This window comes from Octopus sinensis, linkage group LG15, assembly GCF_006345805.1.
Source record: "Octopus sinensis linkage group LG15, ASM634580v1, whole genome shotgun sequence".
Lineage (NCBI taxonomy): Eukaryota > Metazoa > Mollusca > Cephalopoda > Octopoda > Octopodidae > Octopus > Octopus sinensis.
Genome location: NC_043011.1, coordinates 62,110,598 through 62,130,597, shown reverse-complemented (window position 1 = coordinate 62,130,597; position 20,000 = coordinate 62,110,598). Strand labels below are relative to the sequence as shown.

The window sequence follows — 20,000 nt, the reverse complement described above, 5'->3', positions numbered from 1 at the left end:
TGGCATTCAACAGCATATTTTGGAAATTCCCATCTACTTATTGGTCGGACAGAAACATATATGTAGGTCCTTAACTTTTTTGAGCTTTTAACTTTCAATTTATTTGTAATGCTTTTTCAATTAAACATCATCTTTCTACAACATGCAAATAAAGCAGTAATTATATCCATTTATTCTCCACTTTCTTCTTGTTTTTCCCTATATATATATATATATATATATATATATATATATATATATATATATATATATATATGCATGTATTTATTATTTGCTTGACACCTGATGTTGGTGTTTACATCCCCGTAACTTAACAGTTCGGCAAAAGAGACCGATAGAATAAGTACTAGGCTTACAAAGAATAAGTCATGGGGTTGACTTGTTCGACTAAAGGCGGTGCTCCAGTATGGCTGCAGTCAAGTGACTGAAACAAGTAAAAGAATAAAAGAAAAGAAACATATATATGTATACATGTGTGTGTGTGTGTGTGGTGTGTGTGCGTGTGTGTGTGTGTGTGTGTGCGCGCGCGCGCGTGTGTGTGTGTGTGTGTGTGTGTGTGTGTGTGTGTATGCTGAAATTTCAAAGCGAATAAAGGCAGGATGGAAGGCAGTTACCGAAATAAAGGGAGTGCAGAAAGCAAAGCTGGACAAGAGCATACATACCAGATTCTTCAATGGCACCACAAGACTTGCATTCTTATACACAAGATGTGGGCCGTTATGAAGAAAGAAGAACAATGATTGGCTATGATGCAAAGGGCCGAAGAAAGATCCATGCAAGGAACATTATTGTAAGAGCACATCTGAAATGAAATAATTCAAGAATGGAGAGGAGTGAATGATGTGGTCGTAGAAAAGCACAAGTTCCGGAGGGGCCGGACAGGCTGCAAGTTTTGGAGCCAACAGGGTAGACCTGTGCAGTTGCTGCTTGGTGTCCAAGACATCAGGAAAGGTCACTCAGAAGGCCTCCATGGTGATAGGAAGAGAATTTAATTCAGTGACTTGGGCCAAGACGGAAAAGAATGGAACAATCAAGAGAGAGTTGGAAGCGCATTGTGACCGGCGATGTGTAACAACGTCTCATAGTGTGGTCGATACAGTGATGTGTGTGTGTGTGTGGATATATAAGCACACATACGCATATATATATGCATGTTAGTATGTATATGTACTTTTGTGCATCATTGTCATCACTTAATGTCCATTTTCCAATCTGGCAAGGTGAGTCAAATTAGGCGATGCAATAGTAATGATGATATTAGCGATGATGATGATGTTAGTACGGTGGTTATTGTGGAGGTGGTAGTAATGGTGGCGGAAGAAGTAGAAATGATGACAACACTGAAGAGGAGAAATAAGAGGGGAAACAGAACAAGATGAGGAGGATGATGATGATGGTGATGGTTGTGGTGGCTGTGGCGGTGGTTGTGCTGGCGGTGGTTGTGCTGGTAGTTGTGGTGGTGATTGTGCTGGTGGTGGTGGTTGTGGTGGTGGTGCTGGTGGTAGTAACAATGTTTTATACAAGACGCTTCTGCATCCCTGGTAAATCAAATGTAAGGTCCCTAACTTGCCAGAATAATTCCTCTAGTGAACATTGATGTATATATTATACATAAATACACATGCTCACATATATATATATATATATTGTACACATATATATTATACACATATATACACTCACCCATGTATATTTATGTGCCAGCGCCGCCTCCACTGGCTTCCGTGCCGGTGGCACGTAAAATACACCAATCTGACCGTACAACAGGCACCCATGCCAACCCCCTTGCTTGTGAAGACATGTTGGGGCAAGCGAAATCGAAATCGAATTGAACCAGCCAGGATCCCTGGTCTGGTGGTACGTAAAAAGCACCATCCGACTCGTGGCCGATGCCAGCACCGCCTCGTCTGGCTTCCGTGCCGGTGGCACATAAAATACACCAATCGACCGTGGCCGTTGCCAGCCTCGCCTGGCACCTGTGCAGGTGGCACGTAAAAAGCACCCACTACACTCACGGAGTGGTTGGCGTTAGGAAGGGCATCCAGCTGTAGAAACACTGTCAGATAAGACTGGAGCCTGGTGCAGCCTTCTGGCTTCCCAGATCCCCGGTCAAACCGTCCAACCCATGCTAGCATGGAGGACGGACGTTAAACGATGATGATGATTTTATATTATACCCATTACTGCAATTTATATCAGTCAAACATATATCATATTGTTTGAACTCATTCATGCATGTTCTGCAATTTAACGCTTCAATGAATTTCTCCTTCTATAAAGTATTTAAATGACTGGTTTCATTGTTCTCTGTTTTGTTGTGTGAGTGATCCATAACAGATTCATTGCCCCGATGATCTTCCATAACTTTTCTACACATTCTTAGTATATTGCTCTGAAAGCTCACAGATAATGTTCCATAAACCAACCAATCACTTGTCTCTAATTTATTTGTTCATGTGCTGTGTCCTAACTTACTCCACCCACCATAAACAATAACATTTATTTCTTCGCTGGTGTTCCATAGCTGACCTAACATTTCAGCAGAAATGTTAAGTATTTTGATTTAATGGTAATAATAATGGTGATGCTGATGATGTTGATGATTATCTTTGACATCATCATCATCATCATCATCATCATCATCGCGTATCATATGTTTGCAGTATGTTGACAATACTACGGCGAAAGTGTTCCCAATTAAGCGCAAGTCCTCCATCTGCCCTGCCGCTCTTGTCCAACCAGCTCCATGATATGGCCCCATCCACTGCGTTCTTTTGCCTCCCTATTGATCGACTACCCTCTACTCTCCCTTCCATGAAAATGTTTCCCACACCCCGGCTTCTTTGAAAATGGCTCCACAAAAACTTCAGACCTTGTACATACAGGAAGAATGATTAGCATTATCGATTTCAAACTTTTGCACAACTCCAACATTTTTGGGAGTGAGGGGCAAGTTGATTCTATCAACTTCAGTGGTCAACTTATTTTCACCACCACCATCATCATTTAACATCTGCCTTCCACACAGGCATGGATTGGATGGTTTGACAGGAGCCGGCCAGGCAGGAGCATGCACCAAACTTTTGTGTCTGTTTTGGCAGGTTTTTTTTTTACGGTTGGATGCCCTTCTTAATGCCAACCACCCAGCAGAATGCCCTGAGTGCTTTTTACGTGGCACAAGCACAGGCGAGGTCAGTTTTGGCAAGATTTTTACAGCTGAATGCCCTTCTAAATGCCAACCATTTTACAGTATGGACTGGATGCTTTTCATGTGGCATCAGCATAAAATGATAATGGTTTGAAAGTTTTCCACAAGGGCAGCAGTTTTGGGGAAGGGAAGGAGCCAATTACATCGACCCCTAGCGTTTCACTGGTACTTAATTTATCAACCTCCGAAAAGATGAAAAGCAAAGTTGACCTTGGTGGAAATTGAACTCAGAATGTTAAGACAGACGAAATGCTGCTCAGTATTTCATCTAGCATACTAACGACTCTACTACCTTGCCACCTTGATGACGATGATAATAATAATAATGGCTTCAAATTTTGCCAGAATTTGAACTCAGAATGTAGCAGCAGATGAAATACCACTAAGCATTTCGCCTGGTGTGCTAACAATTCTGCCAACCTGCTGCCTTAATAATGATAATAATGATAATAATAATAATAATAATAATAATAGAAATAATAAATAATATAATAATAATAATAATAATAAATAATAATAATAATAATAATAATAATAATAATAATAATAATAATAATAACTCTTTCACAAAAGGCAGAAGGCCTGAAAATTTTGGGAGGGATATGATTGATTTCATTGACCCCCCAATTCTTAAATGGTAATTATTGACCCTGAAAGAGATGGAAAGTAAAGTCGACCTTGGTAGAATTTGAACTCAGAATGTAATAGAGCCAGAAGAGATATCACGAAGCATTTTGGCCAACGTGTGACCAATCCAGCCAGTTCACCTCTTTAATAGTAATAATAATGATGACGATGATGATGATGTCTCTTCTAACGTAAATACAGCAGAAATACAGATTTAAGCAAACATAAAAGACTATTTACTCATGTAATAGAGAGCATCGCGATGTATTATGATTCTTAATTGTAGGACAACCATTGTAAAAAATTACAACAGGCAAAAGTCTGCAGCAGCGTATTGGGTTTCCTTTTGTTGTGGTCATTGATTAAATATCAGATTATTAAACACAATCTACAGGTTTTATCAATTGTGTCAGCTTATTCAGAAAATAAGGTACTACACAGTGCTACAGTATCCAAGGTGTCCTCACATATTTTTTTCAACAGGTGTCACAGGTATGGCTATGTTGTTTAAAAGGTCATCAACAGCAGCAGCAGCCAGTGGATATTCACCTCTTCACTGAGGACACTGAAAGTTATTCAAAAGTGGTTCTCTAGGCACAGGTGCGGCCGAGTGGTAAGAAGCCTGCTTCCCAACAACATGGATCTGTGTTTAGTTCCACTGCGCGACACATCGACAAGTGTCTTCTACTATAGCCTCGGGCAATGGCCAAAGACTTCTGAATGGATTTGGTAAACAGAAACTGAAAGAAGGCCACCGAATATATCATCATCATCATCATCATCATTTAACATCTGCAGTCCATGCTTGGATGGATTGGACAGTTTGAGTGGTCTGACACGCTGGAAGGCTGCACCAGGCTCCAGTTTGATTTGGCATGGTTTTCTATGCCTGGAAGCCCTTCCTAAAGCCAGCCACTCCGAGAGTGTAATGGGTGCTTTTATATGCCATCGGCACGGGTGCCATTTACGGGACACCGAGGTCTTCTTCTCAAGCACAACATAATGCTAATCGTCTCGGTCATTTACTCAGTGAGGCCCAACACTTGAAAGGAACTCACCCACTTTGCCTCCATGTGGCCCAATCCATCAAAGAACTCACCCACTTTGCCTCCATGTGGCCCAATCCATCAAAGAACTCACCCACTTTGCCTCCATGTGGCCCAATCCATCAAAGGAACTCACCCACTTTGCCTCCATGTGGCCCAATCCATCAAAGAACTCACCCACTTTGCCTCCATGTGGCCCAATCCATCAAAGGAACTCACCCACTTTGCCTATGTGAGGCCCAACAATGGAAGGGTGTTCTTTACGTGCCACCAGCACAAGTGCCAGTTATGATGACTACGATTTCACTTAGCTTGATGGCTCGTCTCAAACACAACCCATTGCCAGAGGTCCCTCAGTCACCAGTCATTGCCTCTATCAGGCTGAAACTTCGAAGATCATGCTTCACCATGTCGACCCATGTCTTCCTGGTTCTACCTCTACCACAGGTTCCCTCCACAGGGAATATATATACACACACATATATACACACAAACACACACACATATATATGTATATATATATGACAGGCTTCTTTCAGTTTCCATCTAACAAATCCAGTCCCATGTCTTTGGTCAGTCTGAGGCTGTAGTAGAATATACTTCCTCAAGGTGTCACACAGTGGAACTGAACCAAGAACCGTCTGGTTGGGAAGCAAACCACACAGTCACATGTGATGACTGGCTTCTTTTAGCTTTTCATTTCTTTACTACCCACAAGGGGCTAAACACAGAGGGGACAATCAAGGACAAACAAAGGGATTAAGTCGATTACATCGACCCTTGTATGCAACTGGTATTTAATTTATTGATCCCAAAAGGATGAAAAGCAAAGTCGACCTCAGTGGAATTTGAACTCAGAACATAACGGCAGGCGAAATACCACTAAGCATTTCGCCCGGCGTGCTGACGTTTCTGCCAGCTCGCCGCCTGTTAGTGTCTGTCAATCAAATCGACCCACAAGGCTTTGGTCATTCTGAGGCCATAGTAGAAGATATTTGCCCAAGGTGCCACGCAATGGGACAGAACCTGGAACCATGTGGTTGGGAAGAAATTACCTTACCACACGACCACATCTGACTGGCTTTCACTTTCAGTCTACCTCATCCACTCACAATGCTTTGGTCAGCACAGGGGCTTTAAGTACAATGCACTTGTCCAAGGTGGCACTCAGTGGGATGGAACCTAAAGCCTAATGGTTGCAAGGCAAGTTTCTTGCCACACAGCCACGTCTATCCTTATATAGATATCATCAGATGAAAATAATATTTCTCAAAACTCAACATTCTCATCAGCAAAACAAACTACAACACAGCTACAAACACTGAAGACTGAGTCTTTGGGGTTATTCGTGCCACATTCCTAGCAAAAATATTTCATTTCCTCCAAGACTTCCTTCAGTTGATAATTTTACTAAGTGCTCTATTTATGTGCTAATTTATTATTGTTTTTTTAAATATTTTTTTAAACATATTTTGGCAAATTCCATTATTCAAGGATTTCCTGTACGTTAACTGCAGTCTTGATATGGTGTTGTAAAGTGATACGGTCAAACAAAATCCTTGTTTTTGTTTGTTTTGTGGGTCTTTTTTATTTGCTAATTTTTTTTCTTTTACGTCTCTTGGAATAAATATATAAGTTTGACTATAAAATTTCAAGACGGTCATGTGACCCAACCAACACAGACATCATCATAGGAGCAAAAATAAGAAGAAAATGGAAAAAAATAAAGACGAATCACCCATGAAACCCATACAGCAAACAAACGAATGCAGTTAATGAAATTTTTATGTGCATATAGGTGCAGAAGTGGCCGTGCGGTAAGTAGCCTGTTTACCAGCTACATGGTTCAGGGTTCACATGATTATTCATTTTTGCCAAGCCAAGTGGATGGCAGCAATGTGAACCACAGTGTTTGGCTGAAAAACACTACACATCGCTCAGTTTAGGAACCGAAACCAGAATCTTGTGAATATGAGTGCAATACACAAAGCATTATGCCATGTTCCTCCACACATATACACACATGTATATGGGTGGGTTGGTTAAAATAATTTTTAAAGAAGAGAGGACTCAATACAAAAATTGCAGAAAGTCTAAGAAATATATTTGAAAGAGGAATAAATCAATGATTATACAGAGGAATTGATGGCGAAACTAGCAGATGTAATGTTACTAACGAATAATCTAGCTTTCGAAAATTTATAATTGTATATATATGATACACACACACACACGCACACACATATATATATACATATATATATACTCTTTTACTTGTTTCAGTCATTTGACTGTGGCCATGCTGGAGTACCGCCTTTAGTCGAGAAAATCGACCCCAGGACTTATTCTTTGTAAGCCTAGTACTTATTCTATCGGTCTCTTTTGCCAAACTGCTAAGTTATGGGGACGTAAACACCAGCATCGATGTTGGGGAGACAAAACATGGACACACAAACACACACACACATATATATATATACATATATACGACGGGCTTCTTTCAGTTTCCGTCTACCAAATCCACTCACAAGGCTTTGGTCGGCCCAAGGCTATAGTAGAAGACACTTGCCCAAGGTGCCACGCAGTGGAACTGAACCTGGAACCATGTGGTTGATAAGCAAGCTTCACCACACAGCCACTCTATATACATATATAAAGAGAGTGAGAGAGGGGAAGAGAGAGAGAGAGAAAAAAGAGAGATTGTGAAACTAGTAGTTGTAAAGTAATTGCAGGTTAAACGACTTTTTGCATATTTTTGTGTGTAGATATTTGTGTGTGTGTGTGTGAGTGTGTGTGTGTGTGTGTGTGTGTGTATGCAATTATATGATGATGATGACAATACAAAAGTTGGATATATTTATATATATATGTATATACACACACATACACACATATATATTTAAACACACCCACATTTATATATACATATATGTATGTATATATATATACAAACATAGAAACTGACTGCAATGTTAAGCTTACCCTCACTAAATATTACTTCTTTCTTCATGCACAGTATCTCTTGGTAACCTTTGCGGAATGCTTCACTTCGAAGGGCATAGATGATTGGGTTGCAAGCACTGTTCAGGTAAGCAAACAAGTAGACCTGCAAGAAGAGAATGCTGGCTGTCATTATATGTTTGACCATATGTTTACGATTGACAAAAAACAAAATTTTTAAATTGAATACTTATTTCTGCACAACAGCTCAATAAGTATTACTTCTGATCATGTTAAAGCGATCAGAGCTCAGACCTTCAATATATTATAGGCATTCATTTTAATGGACTTATTCCTCTATAGATACACCAAAGTCAATCTGAGAAGAACTATATTTAACTCTTTTGCTATCTTCTTTCTGATAAAATGCAATGAGGTGACCTAGCTAAATTTAGCAGCTAAATATTTATATACACACATATTATATATGTATTTATAATCGACATATTATATACATATTATAAATATGTGTATGTGCATATAATATATATATATATATATATATATATATATATATATATATATATATATATATAATATATATATATATACATATATATATACATATATACATACATACATATATATATATATATATATATTATATATATATATATATATATGTATATATATATATATACGTATGTGTATATATATATCATGTGGTGTTCCATGATGGTAAGATAAACTAAAAAAGTACTCAATCTGGTGAGAGATAAATATTATTTACTAGACACAATACATGTTTTTGCTACCAGTAGTTTCATATGTTGAGAAATACCTCAAACGCATTCATCAGGCACAAACCACATGTTATAACAAACAAAAAAATTGAAGGGGAGAAGAAATGTGAAACGTTGAGAAGGGAAACACAGAAAATGTGGAATGTTAAAAAAACGGAAATCGCAAAAGTAAAAAGAAAAAAGTGAAAGAGGTAAAGGAAATACCCACCTTAGATCTTAAGTTATAAAGCTGGAAAGATAGCAAATTAATCAGGAACAGGTGGAATTTAACAATTCTCCAAAATGTATTTAGACATCTGTATTTATATGTGAGTTTGTATATCTGTGTGTGCGTGTATAGAGAGAGAGATCTGCAATGGCCCACTGGTTAGGGCAGTGGACTTGTGGTCGTGGGATCGTGGTTTTGATTCCCAGACTGGGTGTCGTGAGTGTTTATTGGACGAAAACACCTAAAGCTTCACGAGGGGGTGGTGAACCCTGCTGTACTCTTTCACCACAACTTTCTGTCACTCTTTCCTTCCGTTTCTCTTGTACATGCATTTCAAAGGGCCAGCCTTGTCACGCTGAATCTCCCCCCAAGAACTACGTTAAGGGTACATGTGTCTGTGTACGTTAATTTTACAAATAGGCTGTTTCGTTGAACAGATCAACTGGAACCCTTGCCGTTGTAACCAACAGAGTGCCACATTATATATTTATTTATATATATATATATACACACACACATAAATATAAATCATCATCATCATCGTCTAATATCCATTTTCCATGCTGGCATGGGTTGGACAGTTTGACTGGAGGTCTGGGAAGCCAGGAGGCTGCACCAGGCTCCAATTTGATCTGGCAGAGTTTCTACAGCCGGATGCCCTTCCTAACGCCAATCACTCTGAGAGTGTAGTGGATGCTTTTATGTGCCACCAGTATAGGAGCCAAAGAGAGATGGCATTGACTGCGTTTGGATGGCACTTTTACATGCCACCTGCATGGGAGCCAGTCAAGGCAGTGCTGGCATCAGCCACATTCGGATAGTGTTTTTTACATGCCACTGGCATGAACGATACTCATGAAGGTTTTGAGTGTAGCATGGTTGCTTACAAGTTCAATGTCGAAAATGAATACAAGAATGAAAAGAATAAAAAGAAGGAAAATAAAATTAAAGTCTACTCACTATTGGGTTCATGATGGTGTTAAAGTTCCCCGTAGCCTTATTGAGCGAGACATACATGGAATATATATGGTAAGGCATCCAACAAAGGATGAAACAGGCGAGCACAATAAACAGTGTGAAGATCACTTTCTTCTGTTGAGCTAAAATGGTATCTTTCCTTAGTCGGGTGTTCTGTTGTAGACGCTTTGTATGCGCACGTATCTCGCGGTACATGCTGATGTAGGTAAATCCCATAACAGAAAGCGGAATTAAAATAACTGTCACTTGAATAATCGTATGGTGGATATAGCTTTCCTTGTCGTTGGGGTAGAGAGGACCGCATTGCGAAGTACCATATTTGAAGCAGACGCTCGTCAGTCCGGTGATTGTCATTGTGGCACAAAATATTGCCCAGGTCCAGGCAGCAATCACCATTATGAAAATGCGTGAGATGGTGATGAACCGGCTGAATGGGCGTGTGATAGAAAAGTACTTGTGTACACTAATGTACATGAGTGTGTGACAAGAAGTTATGTAGCACAGCGCATTCATGAAGCCGTTCACATTGCAAAACCGCTCTCCAAAGATCCACCGACCAGAGATGATTGTAATAAGGGTAAACGGTGCCATTAGCATTCCTACAAGCAAGTCTGCTATGGCTAAGTTGAGCAGGAACAGATTCGTCCTGGTGCGCATCCCTTTGTGTCGTAGGATGACTGTGATCACGAGAAAGTTTCCCACGATTATACAAACCATGAGTATGATAGACACTATAGAGAGAATCACAGTTACTGGCAAATTCCATGGGCTCTTGGAGGAAGTGGCGTTGGAATTCAGGTCGATACATTCTGACACGTTCATTGTGCTGTCCAGAGGGATTTATTTACTGTTTGAAATTGGGTGTCAGTACCACCACCACCACCACTACCACTTTCTACGTCCTTATGTCATCACCAATTCCATGAAAGTTTTGGAAAATTCTGTTAAAAGATAGGAAAAAAATATGTAAAAAATATATTCTAAGCCAAATAATTGAAGAATGAGTAACTTTGAGTAAGTGCAACATGTCTAAAAGAATGGTTGTGGGGTTAAGAAATTTTGGGTGGAGAAAGAATTCCAAAGAAAACATGGTTCTGGGTATGATACCACTTTGTATCATAATATTTCAAGTGTTTATGATAATGGGTTACTCAATATTTTGCGAATAACATTTCTTGGACAAAAAGAAAATACTATGTGGAGACCCATTTTATATACATATGTATGCATGTATGTATGTATGTATGTATGTATGTATGATGTATGTATGTATGTATGTATGTATGTATGCATGCATGTATACAAAACATGCATTTGTAAATGTAGAGGTGCCGGCACGATTATGTGGTAAGAAGTTTTCCAAACATGTGGTTCCAGTTTCAATTCTACTGTGTGGAACTTTGGTCTGTACCTTCTACTACAGCTCCAGGCTGACTATAGTCTTGTGAGAGGATTTGGTAGATAGAAACCTGTCATATACATATATATATATACATACATACATACATACATATATGTGTGTGCATTACGGAGATGTACTTGCACAGCAAGTGACCTGATATGAGATCATCATGAAACATCATACCAGTCGTGTCCTTTGTTTTAAATCTTCTGTGGAAATGCATACACCAAGGGATAAACAATGATGATGTATGAGTTGGACGGTTATTTTTTTTAACTCGGTCTTTTACAGTGGGACGCTTTTCCTGCTCCCGACACTATTAGTTGCCTCACACAACACCCAGGGAGGCAGTGATTATATTCTAAAACCAGGATACACACTTTTCCCAACAACATCCACCACGACCACCACCATTAAATTGGTTTAAAGTATGAATTATGTTCTTGCCAAAAGCCACGGCTTGTTTGCCTTGCCGGCATGCATGACACTGCCAACGTATTTAGTATTTTTCACCTGGTCTTCACCTGAGCCTATCTATTAACATTTATTGCAATCTCCAGATAAGGGTGGATGCTCTCCACCCTTAACAAAATCATTTCCATCACTTACGTAAATAATAGAGATAACGATAGTGATGACAACAATGATGGTAGTGGTGGTGGTAGTGGTGGCAGTGGTAGTAATGATGATGATGATGATAATGAAGATGTTGATGATGGTGATGATGATGATGAAGAAATTTTATAATATTTTATCTTACTTATCAGACAAACATTCTTTCGTTAATCTCTGGCCCACGATCAACTTTTTACTCTTTTATCATCATCTTTCTCATCACCATCATCATCAGCATCATCATCAATATTATTATTATTATCATCATCATCATCATCATCCTCATCATCCATCATCATCATCATTATGATTATTATTATGATTATTATTATTATGATTATTATTATTATTATTATTACAACTACCTTTAAAGCTCGTCTGGTTTTCTAATGCCATAACCAGATTATAAGAGTCAACCTGATAGAACTGGCTTCATTCCAGACAATGCAGAAATAGGTACAATGAAGCTGATGATGATGATGATGATGATGACGACGATGATGTTGATGGGGATGCTGATGACATGCATGTGTATGTGTGTTTCAGTGTAGGGAAGGGGTAGGTGCACATGCTGAAAAATAATAAAAATACATAACAAAAAGAAAACAAAATACAAAACACTTTGCAAAGGTGTGTTGCTTATTTTTTCTGGCTCGTTAGCGTATCTGTTCTTTGTCTCCCGCAGACAAGATGGATTCCTAACGACAGTGGTTTAGCCCAAAACAACCACTTTCCAACTAATAAAAGAATCTTCATCTGGTCGTTCAACCTTCTAGAAATAGCAGCTAAATATACTTACTCATGTGTCTGGTGTCATGTAACTACCATGTAAAAAGGCACCATTCGAATGTTGGGCCTCACGGAAGCAAAGTGGTTGATGCCGGTGGCACGTTAAAAGCTCCTTTCGAATGTTGGGCCTCAGGGAGGCAATGACTGACACCTTTGGGATTATGTTGTGCTTGAGAAGGGGAACCATTAAGCCAAGTAAAATTGCAGTTGTGGCAGATCCCAGTGTCACACAATGGCACTCTGAGAGTGTAGTGGGTGCTTTTTACATGCCACCGGCACAGGAGCCAGTCGGGGGGCACTGGTATCGACCATGTTCGTAAGGTTCTTTCTATATGCCACCTGTATGAGGAGCAAGCCTGGTGGCACTGGCATCGGCCCATGCTAGAATGGTACTTCTTATGTCCCACCAGCATGGGTGCCAGTCAGGTGGTACACACATTGGCCATGACTATGATTTCACTTGACTCAACAGGTCTTCTCAAGCACAGTGATTCAAGGGTACTTTTAAATGAGCTGGTTAAGCAACACTGGTATTGGCTACGGCTGTGATCTTGCTTTACTTGCTGGGTCTTCTCAATCACAGCATATCTCCAAAGGTCTCCGTCTCTTGTCATTGCCTCTGTGAGGCAATATCTACTTGCATTTTAGAAGAGTGAATGAGAGTGGCTGAGTGGAGCTCACAAGCAATGAGAGGTGTGCAGGAGATGAGTGACAGTGCTGAACAGCAGAACAATAGTGATGAAATAGGAAACAGGATGCATGATCTATGCGATTTGGTCTGTGCAATTTACTAAGCAAATGGAGGGTTTATAAGCAATGTCATTGAAGACGTGAAGAGATATCTAAGCTGTTGATAAAATCCCAACACAGGATTGAAACCAGTCCAGCTGATCCCTTTTCTCTCAGTGAATATATTTGACATAAAGACAAAGTGTTTACATCCACTTATTTCGTACAGTTTAGGTTAGAAATATAAAGATCTGCACTAAAGTACAATATAACAAACATTATGTTACATTATATTATATTATACACAAATTATATACATATACTAGCACTATGACCCGACGTTCTCGGGTCTAGTGCTCTGGAAAATCCAGAAATCTGGGACAGTTCATGCCCTAAATTGGATAAATTGGTCTGGTACAGTATTGAGGTGTGATACATAACAAAGGGAGGGAAATGCAAAGTTTTAAAGAGTTATTTCCCTTGCTATGGTTTAATATCTTTAGATTAAACAGCTGAATTAAGTGAGTTACGTCCCTTGTATTAAAGACTTTTGTTACCTGAAACATAAGGGGTCGGTTTATTGATTTTTTTTAATTGTCTTTCAGAGGTAACTGGGAAATGAAAAGATCTTCACAACCACCCTTGGACGGTTTTGAATGACCATAGAAAATGCGAGCCCTCTAACTGAAAAATTGTGGATTTGTATAAAGGATACACACACACACATTTTGCCATTTATATCTAGAGAGACACCTGCACCCTTATGCATCTTAAGTCATTGGATTGCAACCATGCTGAGGCTTGCAAACAATCCGGTGTCCATGACTACCCTCCTATCTCCAAACAAATATATGTGTCGTTTCCTTATTGGCACATCAACTTTGGAGAATTCTTCAATCTTGGAATTATCTCCCCTTCTCAAATGGAAATGATCTTAACGAATCAACTCCTAATACATTTTCCTTTAAAGCCTGGTAAGTATTCTATGGGTCTGTTTTGATGTGCTGCTAAGTCACAGGGATGTAAACACATCAACACCAGTTGCCAAGCAGTGATGGGGACAAACACCGATACAAAGACACACACACACACACATGCGCTTATATATATATATATATATATATATATATATATGACAAGCTTCTTTCAGTTTCCATCTACCAAATCTATTCACAAAGCTTTAGTCAGCCTGATGCTATACTAGAAGACACTTGCCCAAGGTGCTGTCCAGAGGGACTGAACCCAGAATCATATGGTTGGGAAGCAAGCATCTAACCACACGGTCACGCCTGTATATAAATATATACATATGTACATGTGTATATATATATATATATATATTATATATATATATGCATACATATATATGTATATATGTACACAATTCTGTATCAGTGTGTGTGTGTGTGTGAACATGCAACAACAGCAGTAGTAGTAGTAGTAGTAGTAGTAGTAGTAGTAGTAGTAGTAGTAGTAGTAGTAGCAGTAGCAGTAGTAGCTGTGTGTCTCTTTGTATCATTGAATGTGAAAACTATCTCAAGGTTCTTCCATTGACCTCATTAAACTGAAGAAAGACAACATCCAACACAGTGATGCTGTGTCTTTGATCACTCTACCAAAACCAGTTTTGCTCCCTGAAAGTAGCTGGTGCCACAGAACAACAGCACACAGAGACCGTTGATAGGATCTCTCTGAACCCAGAACACTGTTTGTGTTGAGGGCAAGGAAACAAAGAAGGCAAGGAGTTCATTGTGTGCGTGTGTGAGTGTGTGTATACAGAGGGGCATCTATGGGGCCTAAATGGTCAGCTGGAAATAGCCAAATCTCTCATAAACCAAACACCGGGGGGGGGGAATAAAGCAGAAAAAGGGCCAGGGTTACCACTATGTGATCATTCCACCTGCTAAAAATAGCAGCACAATCTATCTAAAATTACACTCTAAGGAGTTTATTAAAAAAAAAAGAGAAATGAATAAACAAAGGTACTTCGAAATGATCATTCAACTTGCTAGAAATAACACTTTAATCCCTCAAATTATACTCTCAACTTCATATTTCTCCAGGACTTGACAAGTTTTTCAGAGAAGATTTATTTCTTTACTACACACAAGGAAGGACAGACAAATGGTTTAAGTCGATTACATCTACTCCAGTGCATAACTGGTACTTAATTTATCGACCTTGAAAGGATGAAAGGCAAAATCGACCTTGGCGGAATTTGAACTCAGAACGGCAGACAAAATACTGCCAAGCATTTCGCCCGGGGGTGCTAACGTTTCTGGAGGTGAACAATAATCATTTACAAGCATCATGTGATATCAACAGATGGAAGCACTCCACTCCACATACATACACTTGTATGGATGTATATACGATGTATGCACGTTTGGTGTTTACTGACCGACCTGCACAAATGATTTGTTTATAATGACCAAAGAAATGTGATGTACGTTAGCTCACTCCCTCCACCAAACAAACATTGCCTGAACAGGTGAACAAGTGTGTCACCTGTCAGATGTCAAAATGGTTGTGGAGCAACGAGAAATGTTGTGCTTTACTCAAGAACACAATGCACAGCTTGGTCCAGGAATTGAACCAATGATGTAGCATTCTTGAAAACAACATCCAAACCACTCGGCCACACGTCTACATATACATACGTATCAGGGATGTGCCACCAGGGCTGGCAAGGTACCCAGTGCCTACCTTGAATAAAATAAATCAATACCAACATTTTCCCTTGATGGCAAAATATGCACCTAATTCAATAAAATTATGAAGGTTACTCTGATTACTCTGCATAAAATGCAAAATATTTTATTTTTTCATAGATTAGGTAGGCATAATTCACCCTTGCCTTTCAATCACAGTATTTAAGCTACGCATAGTAATGCTGTAGCACACGTGCTGGGTACACTCCTACAACATTGTCTTTACACGCTATAAAGGCAGATGTAAACTCAGTCGCACGCCTGTCTTTTGCTTATTTTTGTGTGTTTTACTACATAAAGGTCAACAACTGCCTACCCTGAGTAATTACTGATGGCACGTGCCTACCATATATGTATATACATATATATATATGTATATATATATATATATATATATATATATATATGTATGTATATATATACACACAGTAATCCCTCGGCTATTGTCAGTGTTAGGTTCCAAAACCTCCCACAAACAAAAATTCAAATTTTAAAAATATAAATGCCTATCGGCCGCAGAATTCTAGGTATACAGAGGAGTCCACAATATAAATTTACATATTTTGGCCAGAAAAATCTGCGATGTACTGAGTGTAAAATAGGTGAACGGCAATGGTGTACGCTACAGCTGTGATCTCACTTTACTTGCTGGGTCTTCTCAATCACAGCACATCTCCAGAGGTATCGGTCTTTTGTGACCTCTGGAGATATATATACAAGGGTAAGTCAAAAAGTAATGCCATTTTGTTTAGGACAGGTATAATTACCAACACAGGACCATGTATCATACATCAAAATGAAGCTGGTCCTCTGTGGATCACATCTCTACATCTCAACATAGTCACTGTTTCTCTCAATAGCAATGTTCCACCTTCGAATGAGAGCATGTATTCCTGCCCCATAAAATTCTGTTGACTGTTCTTTGAGCCACTTCTTCACTACAGTTTTCACTTCCTTGTCACTGGAATAATGTTTGCCTCTCAAATCCTCTTTCATGGGGCTGAAGAGATGATAGTCCAGTGTTTTACCTTGGTTAACAGTATTTGGTTCGAGAGGGTTTTGGTTGGTAATTCTAGCAGGTCATGTGGACCCTATAGATGCTTCTTGACATATACACACACACAATTCTGTCACACCACCATGTATTTATTGTTTATAAAACCTCCTCCCTTACACACACACTGAAAAGATGAGATGCATAACTGACTTTGGTGTAATTAGAACTCACAGTAGAGAGACTTAGAAAATAACAACATATGACATACAAACTAAAGTTTTAACAATTTTAACAATTTGCCACCTTAGAGTTACCTCCCTTTTAAACACTGAAGTTAATTTACACCCATTTACACAAACACTTGTTAAGAAATGAGTCTGACATAATCAACAGCATCCTTCCACAAAATTTCTGGAACAGTGCCTAACTTCAAGAAAAGAAGATGTTGATGATGGTGATTATTATTATCATCATCATCACCACCATCACCATCACCATCACCATCACCATCATTATTGGTTTGGCTCATCTTCGGTCTTATTCTTGGTAGGATTTATGAGGGGAGCAGGTTACCACTTGTAACCTTAGGTATCCACAAGTTTCCGTCAGTCATTCAAGTGCTTAGAACCCTCCTGATAATCCTTTCTGTGCCTAAGAGACAAACTTTCTGTAAGAGCTCTACAGGGCATTCTATTCCAATCTCCCTCAGCCATTTGTCTACATCTTGGCTTACCGTTCCCAACACACCAATTATTATAGGCATGACCCTTACTGTTCATATGCTCTTATTATTATCATTATCATTATTAAGGTGGTCAGCTGGAAAAATGCTTTGCGGTATTTCTTCTATCTTCGTGTATTCTGCTAAAATCGAATTTGCTTCTAATCCTTTCAGGGTCGTTAAATTAAGTACCTGTGAAACACTGCAAAGTAATTGATTTACCCTCCCCATAAAATTTTGGGCCTGGTGCCTATAGTAGAAAGGATTATTATTATTATTATTATTATATTATTATTATTATTATTATTATTATTATTAGGTGAACTGGCAGAATCGTTAGCACGCTGGGCAAAATGCTTAACAGTATTTCGTCTGTCTTTACCTTCTGAGTTCAAATTCCACCGAGGTCAACTTTACCTTTCATTCTTTTGGGGTTGATAAATTAAGTACCAGTTACATACTGAGATCAATCTAATTATTGACTGGCCCCCTCCCCCCAAATTTCGGGCCTTGTGTCTAGTGTAGAAATGATTATTATTATCATTATTAACAAAGTGGTGTATGCAAGGACAACTATGCTTTTACTCAGTAGTGCCGCATTTTCTCAAGCAGAGCAAACCACCAGGAATCCTGGTCCTCTGTTCTCCCCTCTGTGAGTCCCAACATCTGTAGATGCTTTTACACTGCTTCATCCAACATCTTCCTATTTTATCAATGAACCAAAATCAAATGGAAATTGTAGTTGTGGCCGATGCCAGTGCCACCTGACTGGCTCCCATGCTGGTCGTACCTAAAAGGCACCCATTACACCCCCGGAGTGGTTGGTGTTAGGAAAGGCATCCAGTTGTAGAAATACTGTCAGATCAGATTGGAACTTGGTGCGGCCTCCTGGCTTTCCAGACCTCAGTCAAACCATCCAACCCATGCCAGCATGGAAAATGGACATTAAACGACAACGACGACGACGATGATGGTGATGAAGGCTGAAGACCAGTTTTTAAGCATGCCTGGTGCTCCAATTATTATTGTTTCCAATTTCCAGTCTGCTGATTTCTATCTCCAGATCATTGAACCAAGTTAGCTTTCGGAATTCTTCAACTGAGAGATTTCAATCAGTTTGTAATATCATATCAACTTGATTGCAGGTGTTTTTGTCAATGATCTTTGATAATAATAACAGGTCTATTGGCATTTATCTGTCTGTATAGTATCTGTAAATTGTTATTATTATTATTATTATTATTGAAGCAGGAAGCTGGCAGAATCATTAGCATGCCAGACAAGATGCTTAGTGGCATACTGCCTGTCTTTGCATTCTGAGTTCAAATTCCACTGAGGTTGACTGCCTTTCATCCTTCTGGGGATCAAAAAAATACGAGTCAGTTGAGCACTAATCGACATACCCTTCCCCCAAGAATTGCTGGCCTTAAGCCAAAATTTGAAACCATTATGATTATCATCATCATCATCATCATCATCATCATCATTATTAATAATAATAAACCTTTCTACTGTATAAATAATAATAGTCCTTTCTACAAGGCCTGGAATTTTGAGGGAGGGGGATATTCGGTTACATCGACTCTAGAATGCAACTGGTACTTATTTTATCGGCCCTTTAAGTATGAAAGGCAAAGTCGACTTCGGCGGAGTTTGAACTCAGAACGTGCAGATGAACAAAATGCCGTTAAGCATTCATGCCCACCACCTTGCATACTAACAATAATAATAATAATAATGATAATAATAATAATAATAATAATAATAATACTCTTTTACTTGTTTCAATCTGGAGCACTACCTTTAGTCAAGCAAATCGACCCCAGGGCTTATTCTTTGTAAGCCTAGTACTTATTTTATCGGTCTCTTTTGCCGAACTGCTAAGTTACGGGGGACGTAAACACACTACCATCTGTTGTCAAGTGATGTTGGTGGGGGACAGACACACAAACATATACACACACATACATATATACATATATACGACAGGCTTCTTTCTTTATAATAAATAATAATAATAATAATAACGAACTGAAGCAAAGTAAAATGTGTGCAGAGTCTAAAGAAACGGAAGCAGGAAGTTGGCTTTGGCCCTGTCTTTGAAGTGGTTTGGGTTGAGTTTAGCACTAAATTCCTTTAGGAAAGGCTTGAATATCACAGAATATCATCAGTTTTAGCCATAAAATCACAAGTTCCTTGCTTAGTAGGGGAGGCGCTTCCACATCT

The 20,000-nt window shown here is 39.1% G+C and overlaps 1 protein-coding gene across 6 annotated transcripts in view; it reads right to left on the bottom strand.

Moving 5' to 3' along the window:
- Positions 1-20,000, bottom strand: part of LOC115219741 (histamine H2 receptor-like) — a 192,131-nt gene that overhangs the window by 28,391 nt on the left and 143,740 nt on the right. For all 6 annotated transcript variants that reach the window (XM_029789967.2, XM_029789968.2, XM_036509797.1 and 3 more), the window contains 2 exons: positions 9,793-10,751; positions 7,864-7,987 (listed from right to left, as the gene is read on the bottom strand). In XM_029789967.2, coding sequence (XP_029645827.1) covers positions 7,864-7,987; positions 9,793-10,632 — 964 coding nt within the window. In that variant the 5' untranslated portion in view covers positions 10,633-10,751. The remainder of the gene's footprint in view (positions 1-7,863; positions 7,988-9,792; positions 10,752-20,000) is intronic.